The sequence below is a fragment of the Apodemus sylvaticus genome, chromosome 7 (assembly GCF_947179515.1).
Source record: "Apodemus sylvaticus chromosome 7, mApoSyl1.1, whole genome shotgun sequence".
Lineage (NCBI taxonomy): Eukaryota > Metazoa > Chordata > Mammalia > Rodentia > Muridae > Apodemus > Apodemus sylvaticus.
This window is the reverse complement of record NC_067478.1, coordinates 22,820,615-22,832,773: the sequence shown is the minus strand read 5'-3', so window position 1 is coordinate 22,832,773 and position 12,159 is coordinate 22,820,615. Positions and strand designations below refer to the sequence as shown.

Sequence of the window (12,159 nt, the reverse complement as noted above, 5' to 3'; positions counted from 1 at the left end):
AGGTTAAAGGTGTGCCACCAACACTTATATTTCCATTTCTCTTTTTGAAAAAGTAAAATAAACAAAAAATAATTCTTTGTCTATACCTCATAAATTTCTTCTCTGGGGGGAATATATTATCATATACAAAATGTAGAAATTAGGACAGCACTTTAGATAAACAGTATGTTATGATAAAAATATAAGAGAAGCAATATCTTTATAGTTTCTTTATGTTAGAACTGCTAGAAGGTAGGAATTTTAGTTCCTGGTATTTATTCTGAAGTAATAAGTGTAATATTTTCATCCATTATAAATTAAATTTTCTAGGGTTGCAGCTCATTGACAACAATTAACTACCATGTGAAAAGCCCCAGAATTTGGTCCCCAGCACAGCTAGCTAGATAGATAAATAAACTAGAATTAATACTCAGATAGTTTTCAATTGTACACAGTCTCTGCAGAAACAGACTAAATTCCTAACTACCTCATTTTCTGTGCTAGAGGGTGATGAAGAAGATGAAGCTAATAAAATTGAAGCCTTACATAAAAGAAGGAACCTGCTTGCTGCCTTCAGCAAACTTATCATTTATGATATTGTTGACATGCATGCAGCTGCAGACATCTTTAAACACTACATGAAGGTATTGTTTCATATTTTGTCCTTTCTGTATAGTAGAGAAATAGGTAATTAAGATGAATAGATAACTAAAAAAGCTTTCACAAGTATATGGAGGGTAATTTTGTGATGAAGTCTGTCTCTCTGGTAAATGTACTTAAGTTTTAAGTTGCTTATCAATCTGCAGTATTGATTATTCCACACTGTCTCAGTTCCTACACTTTGCTGCTCTCTCTCTTTTCTATAAGCTTCACGTCTTGATCCTGTACAATAAGCTCTCAGAACTTAATGGTATGGCCAGAAAGGATAGCAAGGAGGCAACAGCAGTCCCCAGAGTGCCTTGTTTTCAAGTCAGGGAGTATTTTCTTTTGCCCATATTCAGAATGTTACCTGTTTCTTTTGTTCCACTTGTATCTTTAGCTACACTTGTTTTTATATCATATAATTCCAGTTTGAATATGAATTTTTTTGTGCACTGAAGATATGGCTAACATTTATGAGACTCGGTGACCTATCATGGATGAGTCCTAAATTCCATCACAGCACTACCAGAGAAAAAAAAGACTTTAACAAAACTTGAAACTTTAAAACAGTGTTGTACTTAGGTGTGTTCTGCTAGGGAAAAATGAATTTAGATTTATGTCTCTCACCCTGCACCAAAAAAATAAAATAAAAACTCAAAATAAAACAGAAGCCTTAATTTAAAACCCAAACATTAAAACTGATAAATGAAAACATTTTAAGATATAGACACTAGCAATACCTTTCTGCTATGTTAGAATTCAAGGAGGGAAAGGAAATTGATCAAATTAGCACATGGGTAAGAATGTAACATTAACAAGCTTGGGTGTAGCAAAAAGTCACCAGAATGAAAAGACAGCCTATAAAATTTAAAAAAAAAAAAAAAAACTATTACCTGTTTAACAAGGCATTACTATCTTCAAAACAGTAAGTACCAAATATAAAAACTGTCATTCTACAAATAAGACTGGAAGTAAGTAAATACTTCTCAAAAAAAAAAAAAAACACAAATCAAAAATAAATATGATCAAGTGTGAACTGCTGTGTCCATTATGAAAATAAGTGTATGGGTTTTTCAAAAAGTTAAAAATAGAACTACCATGTGACCCAGCTGTATCATTCCTGGACATACATCTGAGCATTCTCTATACTACCACAGAGGTACGTGTTCATCCATGTTTCTTGCTGCTCTGTTCACAAAATGGAACCAGCCTAGATGGCTATCAGCTGGTGAAATGAAAAAGTAATGAATGGTAAAGAAAAGGTGATACATATATACAATGGACTTCTATTCAGGTACAATGAAAAATGAAATTTCAGAAGAATGGGTTGATCCAGCAATTGTATTAAATGTTTTATCCCTGGCTCAGATAAACAATACCTGTTCTCTGATATCCTGCTGGCCCTTGCTTCTAATTTTTACATGAATGGGAAACTGAGTGCAGGTATAAGCCATGAAACTAAAAACAGGCCTTATGGGAGAATTAAGGAAGAAAGAAAATGTGTATTAAAATGCCATAATTTCCATAATGGGACTTTGTACTTTATATTTTGATTTTAAAAGGGGAATGTGTAGTGTAGAACCATATACTTTTATTTGTGTGGTTTTGTTGTTTCTTTGCGTAAGGTCTCACTTTCCCAAGCCCCGTCTAGACTGGAACTCAAGAGACTCTGCCTTCTGCTTGCTGATATTAAAAGTGTGTGTGCTGCCATGTCCAGTCTTATGTACATATAAGGTGAAGGATTATGTAATTTTCCAACTAATCCTGTGTCTTCTGGAAAATTACCTATATGACTCTATCATACCTTTCCTAATTTTCTTCATTCTGAAAAGCACAATTTTCATAATCTCTATAGATTTCTTAGGATTTATTTGGTATATGAAACCAGTTTGTCTAAAATAACCAGGTGTAACGCCAGTTAGTTCTTTAAACTGAAATCTCAGGAATACTTTACCATTGCTTTTCCTTCCCTGCTTATATAAAATTTTCCATTATCAGGGAAAGAGAGATGCATAAAATATGTTGCCTTGTTTTTTTCCTAATTACCCCTTCCACATGGTGTATTGGTTCTCAAAAGTGAACTATGTATATTCAAGGTTTTCATCAGGCATAGCATTTTTTACTCCACAACTCTTTATAGGATCAAATTAATTTCTTGCTTTTTCTAGTGTGTAGTTGCCCTCTTTTTGTTGGTGTTTTCCATTCATTATCCTTTGAAGGACTGGATTTGTGGAAAGATACTTTGTAAATTTGTTTTTATCATGGACTATCTTGGTTTCTCCATCTACAGTAAATGAGAGATTTGCTGGATCTAGCATCCTGGGTTGGCATTTGTGTTCCCTTAGGGTCTGTATGACATCTGCCTAGGCTCTTCTGGCTTTCATAGTCTCTGGTGAGAAGTCTGGTGTAATTCTGATAGGTCTACCTTTATATTTTACTTGACTTTTCCCCTTACTGCTTTTAATATTCTTTCTTTGTTTAGTACATTTGGTGTTTTAATTATTATGTGACAGGAGTAATTTCTTTTCTGGTCAAATCTATTTGGAGTTCTGTAAGCTTCTTGTATGTTCATGGGCATCTCTTTAGGTTAGGGAAGTTTTCTTCTATGATTTTGTTGAAGACATTTACTGGCCCTTTAAGTTGGAAATCTTCACTCTTCTATACCTATAATCCTTAGGTTTGGTCTTCTCATTGTGTCCTGGATTTCCTGGATATTTTTGGGTCAGGAGCTTTTTGCATTTTTCATTTTCTTTGACTGTTGTATCAATGCTTTCTATGGTATCTTCTGCATCTGAGATTCTTTATCTCTTGTATTCTGTTGTTGATGCTTGGATCCATGACTCGACTTCTTTCCTACATTTTCTATGTCCCAAGTGATCCTCTACTCTGATGATCCCTGCCCACCAGTCTGCCCCTCCTCACTGTCACAGGAGCAAAGGTAGTGGCAGCCTCACCTCTGAATGCAGGACTCCCTCTAACTGTGGGACTCCCTGCAGGTCAGATGCTCCCTGGTAGGATACATGCCCAGACAGTTGTTGGCTGCCCAGCTCCTGGATTCAGGTGGAGCCCTGGTGGGCAGGGTCCCAAGCTATCTTTCATTCTGGTGCTCCCTGGGTACCTGGTTGACTGGCTGCTTCCATTTTTACTTTTTGTTTGTTTAATTTTGTGATGCGTAGTTTCTCTGTATGGCCCTGGCTATCCTGGAATTAGCTCTGTAGAATGTGCTGTGCTCAAAATCAAAAATCTGCCTGCCTCTGCCTTCCGAGTGCTGGGATTAAAGTCCTCACCAGGCCTTTATTTTTGCTCTTTTATTTACTGTGTGTGTGTGTGTGTGTGTGTGTGTGTGTGTGTGTGTGTGTGTGTGTGTGTAGAGTTAGTTCATATGTAGCTTAGCATCTTTGTAGAAGTCAGAGAACAGCTTGTGGAAATTTGTACTCTCCTTCCACCATGTAGATCCCAAGACGTGGTTGCACTGAGACATCTTTAGCTCTTTAATTTTTATGACACAATCTCACTGTACTCCCAAACTGGCCTGGGCAGAACACACCATATCTACTGACCTTAAATGCCTGAGTAATTCGCCTGCCTCAGATTCTGGAAAGATGGTATTACAGGTGTGAACCTTCATGCACATTAGTGACACATAACCTTTTAGATGATGTGACTTCCAGCCTATTGTGAAGGGTACGGAGCTGGAGCAAGAGAGGCAGTCAGAAGGATCCCTTTAATGAGCTCAGGGCCAACCTAGTTAATATACCAAGTAAGTTCAATATCTCAAGACAAAAAAAAAAAAAAAAAAAAGCAAAAAGACATAGCAAAGAAGAATGAGAAAATGTTAATATGTATTTCTTCATCCCCTGGAATTTTTAGCTTTTATTTTCTTTCGATTTATTAATCACTTCATAATGTTTTTTTCATTATTTATTCACTTTACATCTCAATCTCAGTCCTGCCCCTCTCTCTCCTCCCAATCTCATTCTAACAAATCCCTTCTCTACCTGTTCCTCTTCTGAGAAGGAGAAGGCTCCACCCAGGAGTACTACCACCACCAAGAACATCAAGTCGCAGTGGAACTGAAGGGTCTCACACAGAGACCCGAGCAGGCAATCCAGCTAGGGCAAAGGGATCCAAAGGCAACAGCGTTAGAGACAGTTCCTGCTACAATTGTTAGGGGGCCAAGCTGCAAATATGTAGGGAGCCTAGCCCCAGCACCTGCATAGTCTTCTGTTAGTGGTTCAGTCCCTGTGAGCCCCCTGAGCCCAGGTTTGTCGACTCTGTGGGTCTTCCTGTGTCTTTGACCCCTCCAGCTCACTCAATTCTATCCACTACTCTTCCACAAGACTCCCTGAACTCATCTGGGAGAGACTAATTGGGTCTCTACATCTATTTCCATCTGCTACTGGATGAAGCCTGTCCAGAGACAATTGTGCTAGGCTCCTGTCTGCAAGCATAGCAGAATATCACTAATAGTGTCAGGATTAGCTCTCTCCCACAGATAGGTCTCAAGGTAGGCTAGTAATTGCTTGGAGGTTTCCTTGGTCTTTGTTCTATCTTTATCCCTGCACATCTTGTAGGCAGGACAAATTTTGGGTAGAAAGTTTTGTTGGTGGGTTGATATCTGCCTCCTGCCACTAAAAGTCCTGCCAGCAATGAGAAAAGTCCTGCCTGGTTACTAGCCACTTCAAATCCCTGGCTGCTCAAAGTCTCAGCTAGCATGGCTCCCATAGACTACTGAAAGCCTCCCCCATCCCAGGTTTCTGGCTAGACACAGAGATGTCCTCCACCAATTTCCATTCTCTCTCAGCCCTCTCCTACCCCCCTCTTCCCACGCCTGATCCCCATCCTCATTTGCCTCCTCACCTCCTCTCCTACCCAGTTCCCTCCATCCATCCACATCCAATGTGTATTTTAATTATTCTTCTGAGTTAGAGTCACACATCTTCCTTTGGGACCTCCTTTTCTGGGGTCTATGGATTGTAGCATAACTATCCTGTACTTGATGGGCAATGTCTACTTATAAGTGAGTACATACATACATGTCTTTCTGGGTCACCTCACTCAGAGTGATATTTTCTCATTCTATCCATTTACCTGCAAATTTCATGTCTCTTTTTCAATAGCTGAATAGTATTCCATTATATACATATACCACATTTTCTTTATTCACTCTTCAGTTGAGGCACATCTAGGTTGTTTCCAGTTTCTGGCTATTACAAATGAAGCTGCAATGAACATAATTGAACAAGTGTCCTTGTGGTATGGTCGAACAGCTTTTGGGTATGTGGCCAGGAGTGGTATAGCTGAGTCATGGTATAGAACTGTTCCTGATTTTCTGAGAAACTGCCAAATTGACTTCCAAAGTGGTCATACAAGTTTGCACTCCCACCAGCAATGAGAATTGTTCTTTTTTAAGATATGTAAAGAATTGTGAAGCCAGGCAGTAGTGGTGCACGCCTGTAATACCAGCACTCAGGAAGGCAGAGGCAGGCAGATTTCTGAGTTCGAAGCCAGCCTGGTCTACAGAGTGAGTTCCAGGACAGCCAAGGCTACACAGAGAAACCCTGTCTCGAAAAAAAAAAGCAAAACAAAAAATAAATAAATAAATAAAAAAGAAAGAAAGAAATGTGTTAGACTTTTGATGGGAATTGCATTCAATCTGTAGTTTGCTTTGGTAAGATGGCCATTTTCACTATGTTAATCCTGGATCACTATGTTGATCCATGAGCATGGGAGGTCTTTTCATTTTCTGATATTTTCCTCAATTTCTTTTTTCAGAAACTTAAAACTCTTGTCATACAGGTCTTTCATGTGCTTGGTTAGAGTTACATCAAGATGTTTAATGTTATTGTGGCTATTGTGCAGGGTGTTTCCTTGATTTCTCGCTGAGCCCATCTATCATTTGTATGAAGGAGAGCAACTGATGGTTGTTTTGTTTTGTTGAATAATTGTGTATCCAGTGTATCCAGGTACTTTGCTAAAGGTGTTTATAAACTGTAGGAGTTCTGGAATTTTGGGGGTCGCAAATGTATGCTATCATATCATCTGCAGATAGCAAAACTTTTACTTCTTTCTTTCCAATTCATATCCCCTTAATCATCTTTAGTTGTCCTATTACTCTAGCTAGAACTTTAAGTACTGTCTTGAATAGATACAGAAAGACTGGGCAGCCTCACTGTCCCTGACTTTAATGGAATTACTTTAATTTTTTTTCTTTCAGTTTGTTTATATAGTGAATTATGTTATTGGATTTAATTTATTGAGCCATCCCTATATCCCTGGGATGAGGCCTACTTGATCATGGCAGATGTTTTTGATGTGTTTTTAGATTCAATTTGCAAGCATTTTATTGAGTATTTTTCCATCAATGTTCATAAGGGAAATTAGTCTGAAATTATCTTTCTTTGTTGAATCTTTGTGTGGTTTAGGTATCAGGGTGACTATGGTCTCATAGAATCAATTTTGCAGTGTTCCTTCTGTTTTTATAGAAGAGTTTGAAGAGTATTGATATTAGCCCATCTTTGAAAGTCTGGTAGAATTCTGCACTAAAACAATCTGGCCTAGCTTGGGGGGAGAGGGGCGGGACATTTTTAACGTCTGCTTCTAATTCCTTAGGGATTATAGGACTACAAATTGTTTTCCTGGTCTTGATTAATCTTTGGTATGTGGTATCTATCAATGTCATCCTTTTTGTTTAGATTTTCTAGTTTAGTGGAGCACAGGCTAATGATTCTTTGAATTTTCTCGATGTCTATTATGATGTCCCTCCTTTCATTTCTGATTTGTATTGAGTTGATTTGAGTTTGATCTGAGTTGATTTAGATACTATGATGGTTTGTATATGCTTGGCCCAGGGAGTCGCACTGTTTGGAGGTGTGTCACTGTGGGCATGAGCTTAAGACCTTCACCCTAGCTCCCTGGAAGTGAGTCTTCCCTTAGAAGCCTACAGATAAAGATGTAGAACTCTCCGCTCCTCCTGCACCATGCCTGCCTGGATGCTACCATGCTCCCACCTTGATGATAATGAACTGAACCTCTGAATGTATAAGCTAGCCCCAACTAAATGTTGTCCTTATAAGAGTCGCCTTGGTCATGGTGTCTGTTCACAGCAGTAAAACCCTAAGACAAATATTGTCTCTCTGCCTTTTAGTTAGTTTAGTTAAGGGTTGGTCTATCTTGCTGATTTTCTCCAAGGACCTTGCTCTTTCATTGATTCTTTGTACTGTTCTGTTTTTTTCTGATACATTAGTTCTAAAGGTCTTTAATTTCTTTATTTCTTCCCTGACCCATTGGTCATTGGAAAATTTGTTGAATTTTCATAGTTGTGTAGGTTTTCCATTGTTTGTTGTTGGATTACAGCTTTAATCCATGGTAGTCTGATAAAATATGAGGGTTTATTTCAGTTTTATTATTTTTGTTGAGGCTTGTGTTGTTACTTACTGCATGATTAATTTTGTAGAAGGTTCCATGAGGTACTGAGGAAAAGGTATATTCTTTGTATTTGATGAAATGTTCTGAGGGTATCTGTTAGGTCTATTTGACTCATAACCTCTGTTAGTTTATTTCTGTTTCGTTTCTGTCTCGATGACCTGTCCATTGGTGAGAGTGGGATGTTAAAATGTGTGGGGTTCAATGTGTGGTTTAAGCTTTAGTAATGTTTCTTTTACAAATGTGGGTGTGCCCTTGCATTTGTGGCATAGATACTCAGAATTGAAACATCATCTTGGTGGACTTCTTTGATGAGTATAACATGTCTTTGCCCATCTCTTTTGATCGAATTTGGTTGAAAGTCTATTTTATTAGAGATTAGAATGACTACTACAGCTTGCTTCTTGCGTTCGTTTGCTTGGGAAACCTTTTTTCCAGCCCTTTACTCTGAGGTAAAGTCTGTCTTGCTGAGGTATGTTCCTTGTATGCAGCAGTATGAAGAATCCTGTTTTTACATCCATTCTGTTAGCCTGTGTCTTTTTATTGGGGAATTGAGTCAATGGATGTTGAGAGATATTAATGACCAACAATTTTTAATTCCTGTTATTTTGATGTTGTTGGTTGTGTTACATTGTGGGGGGGGGGTGGTGGTGGTGGTGGTGGTGGTGGTGGTGGTGGTGGTGGTGGTGTGATCAGTTTATTGGTGTGGAATTATTTATTTATAGTGTTTTCCTTGTGTGTAATTTGCCTCCTTGGGTTGGAAATTCTTTCTAGTATCTTCTGTGGAGCTGGATTTATGGATATTGTTTAAATTTGTTTTGTCATAGAGTATCTTGTTTTTCTCCCTTGATGGTAACTGACAGCTTTGCTGGGTATAGTAGTCTGAGCTGACACCTGTGATCTCTTAGAGTCTACAAGACATCTGCCCAGGCCCTTCTGCTTTTAGAGCCTCTGATATGAAGTTAGCTATAATTCTGATAGGTCTTCTTTGATATATTACTTAGCCTTTTTCACTTGCAGATTTTAATATTCTCTATTTTTTCTGTACATTTAGTGTTTTGATTATATGGCACGAGGATTTTCTTTTCTAATCCAATCTGTTTGGTGTTCTGTAAGCTTCTCATATGTCTATAGGCATATCATCTTTAGGTTGGAGAAATTTTCTACAGTTTTGTTGAAGATATATTCTGGGCCTTTGAGTTGGGAATCTTCTTCTAATCTTATTATTCTGAGGTTTGGTCTTTTCATAGTGTCCCAGATTTCTTGGATGTTTTATGCCATGTTCTTTCTAGATTTAGCATTTTCTTTGACTAATGTACCTGTTTCTTCTGTTGTATCTTGTATGTCTCTCTTCCCTCTCTTGTATTCTGTTGGTGATGCTTTCATTTCTAATTCCTGTTCTCTTCCCTAGGTTTTGTATCTCCAGGATTCCCTCAGTTTGTGTTTTCTTTATTGCTTCTTTTTCCATTTTCGGTTCTTGGCCAGTTTTATTCATTTCATTAACTTATTTGATTGTATTTTCCTGTATTTTTAAGGGGTTTATTCATTTCCTCTTAAAGGCCTCTGTCTTTATAAGATTGGATTTATTGTCATCCTCTTGTACTTTAGCTATGTTAAGATATCCAGGGCTTACTGTAGCAGGATACTTGGGCTCTCATGGTGCTGTATCACCCTGACTCTTGTTGATTGCATTCTTGCAATGTCCTTTAGCCATCTGGTTGTCCCTGGTGTTGGCTGGTTGTTTCTGATGACAGCAGGATTCCTCAAGGAGGCAGGCAAAACCTGACAGTGAATCACAGGAAACAGGAAGCTGCTCACCTCTTCTGGCTGTGCCCCAGGTGGCCAGGAAAGCAGGGGATTGACTCAGGAGGGGTTTAATTAAATTAGATGTTCCTGGATCTTAGCAAGGTTTAGCAAGTAGGGAGGAGCCTGGGTCCAGACAGTAGAGGTTAGGGGACAGCAAGCAGCTTCCCTCTGCTGCCTGTGCCCCAGGTGGACCCAACTGGCTGGAGATTGGTTGGGATGGTGTCTAAGCTGGATGTTACTTCATAATCTTAAATATCAAATACTTAATGTAAATAATACTAATTTCACTTATTTTCAAGGTGAAGAAATAAGACTATTACAGTTACATTCTCTTTCGCCAATACATTCTTGTCATGAAATTTCCTAATTCTAAAGTATGTTTTCTTTTTATCTCACAGTATTATAATGACTATGGTGATATTATTAAGGAAACACTGAGTAAGACCAGGCAGATTGATAAAATTCAGTGTGCTAAGACTCTCATTCTCAGTCTGCAACAGGTAAGAAATTTGGGTGGAAAATTAGATAAAACTTTTCTGTGCTTGTTATATGCTGCTGTCTTATTTAATTATTTTAAGTATACAGCGTGATTCACATTTTTAAATAGATGTAATCCTAAGGTAGGATTTCCTTTTGGGTCAAAGGAAATTTCATAGTACAAAACTTAAAAAATATTGTGTTGGGCATGGTGGCACACACCTTTAATGTCAGCACTAGGGAGGGAAAAGAAGACAAATATCTTCTGTTTGTTCAAGGTCAGCCTGGTATACATAGCAACTTCCAAGCTAACCAAGGCTACATAATAAAACCCTGTCTCAAAATAAAAAATAATTCTTATTATCATTTTTATTATTAGAAATTTTAAGTAATTATAAAAAGTATTTAACTTTCTGGGTATAGTGGTATGTGCCTTTAACTCCAGCACTTGGGGGTGAAGGCGGGAGACAGAGACAAGCAGATCTCTAAGTCTCAGGCCAGCCAGGACTACCCAGTGAGACCTTGTCTCAAAAAAAATGAACCTTTAAGGAAGGGTTATCAGTGATATTCAAATAAGAAAATGTACTGTATTCCCAAGATACAAATTTCTAGAAATAGTCTAAATGTTCATCAGCAGAAGGACAGCTAAATAAGCTGACACTCTGAAGTAGTTAATTTTTTTTAGTTTTATTTAGTTTTAAGACAGTATCTCACTGTGTTATATAGACTGGACTAAATGATCCTCCTGCCTCATCCTTCCAGGTAGTTGAAATGGGGTGTACATACCACTGTACCCACTGAAAAATTTTTGTAAATTAAGGAAACAAATAGAGCAAGTTTTAAGATAAAATAAGTACTCTGGTAATACTTAAAATCAGAACTATGTATATAGACAATATGAATAAATTGATATAAGAAATGTTCATTTTTAGAATATAAGGCTATTATGTATCAATCTATAAAACATTTAAATTCTAAAACTTTATAAATAATTGGCTGCATTTACTTGAAAATCTGTGGAAGAACCATTCCTACCAGTTATGGCATAGCATGTAGTAGTTCAGGCAGCGTGTTACTGAAGCATGCTACAGAGATGGATGACACAACTGAAAGCAGGTGCCTCTCAGGTAGGTGGGCATGAGAGTATAGCAATGGTTACCAGAGAGTCAGAGTGAAGAAAACAAATGTAAAAACATTGCGGGACCGATACCTCGAGGAACCAGAGAAATGAGTTGGTGGCTGGCAGAGGAAATAGTATAAAGAAGTTAGGGTTGTTTTTTAAGGGGTGTGTGTGTGTGTGTGTGTGTGAGGTGGGGGGGAGGGGGAGAGAGGGAGGGAGAGAGGGAGAAAAGGAGAAGGAATGGTTGATGCAGGAGAGAAAAGCAAGCAGGATGCAAAGCTCTTCAGTAGGCAAAGCCTGATATTTGTTCACCTTATCCGGTATGTCAGTTAAAAAGGCTTTAGACATGTCTAGACACTATCCCCTAATCCAGAGGTAGATTTATACAAGTACAATTTAGTGTCTTGACTTGGTAATGGCATGATAATTACTTTAACATTATTACTGCTCTGAAGTTTTGCTTTTACTTTAGTAGAATATATGGTATATATAAAATCATCAACTTAAGACCTTTAAAATACATTTTGTTGTTAAGTTGAAAATATCATGTCCTCTTCTATCCAACTGTTCATGAATATTTATATCATATTCTGACCTATAATACAGTAAATGAAAAAATGTTCTGAGCCCTGTATATCATATATATATGTTTGTAGGTTTGTGCTATATTCCTGTTTATATATCTTCTTTTTCCATTTTGAAGTGTGTGT

At 37.8% G+C, this 12,159-nt stretch overlaps 1 protein-coding gene across 4 annotated transcripts in view; it reads left to right on the top strand.

Moving 5' to 3' along the window:
* Stag1 (stromal antigen 1) overlaps positions 1-12,159 on the top strand; it is a 757,688-nt gene that overhangs the window by 726,067 nt on the left and 19,462 nt on the right. For all 4 annotated transcript variants that reach the window (XM_052187537.1, XM_052187535.1, XM_052187534.1 and 1 more), the window contains 2 exons: positions 484-623; positions 10,251-10,352. In XM_052187537.1, coding sequence (XP_052043497.1) covers positions 484-623; positions 10,251-10,352 — 242 coding nt within the window. The remainder of the gene's footprint in view (positions 1-483; positions 624-10,250; positions 10,353-12,159) is intronic.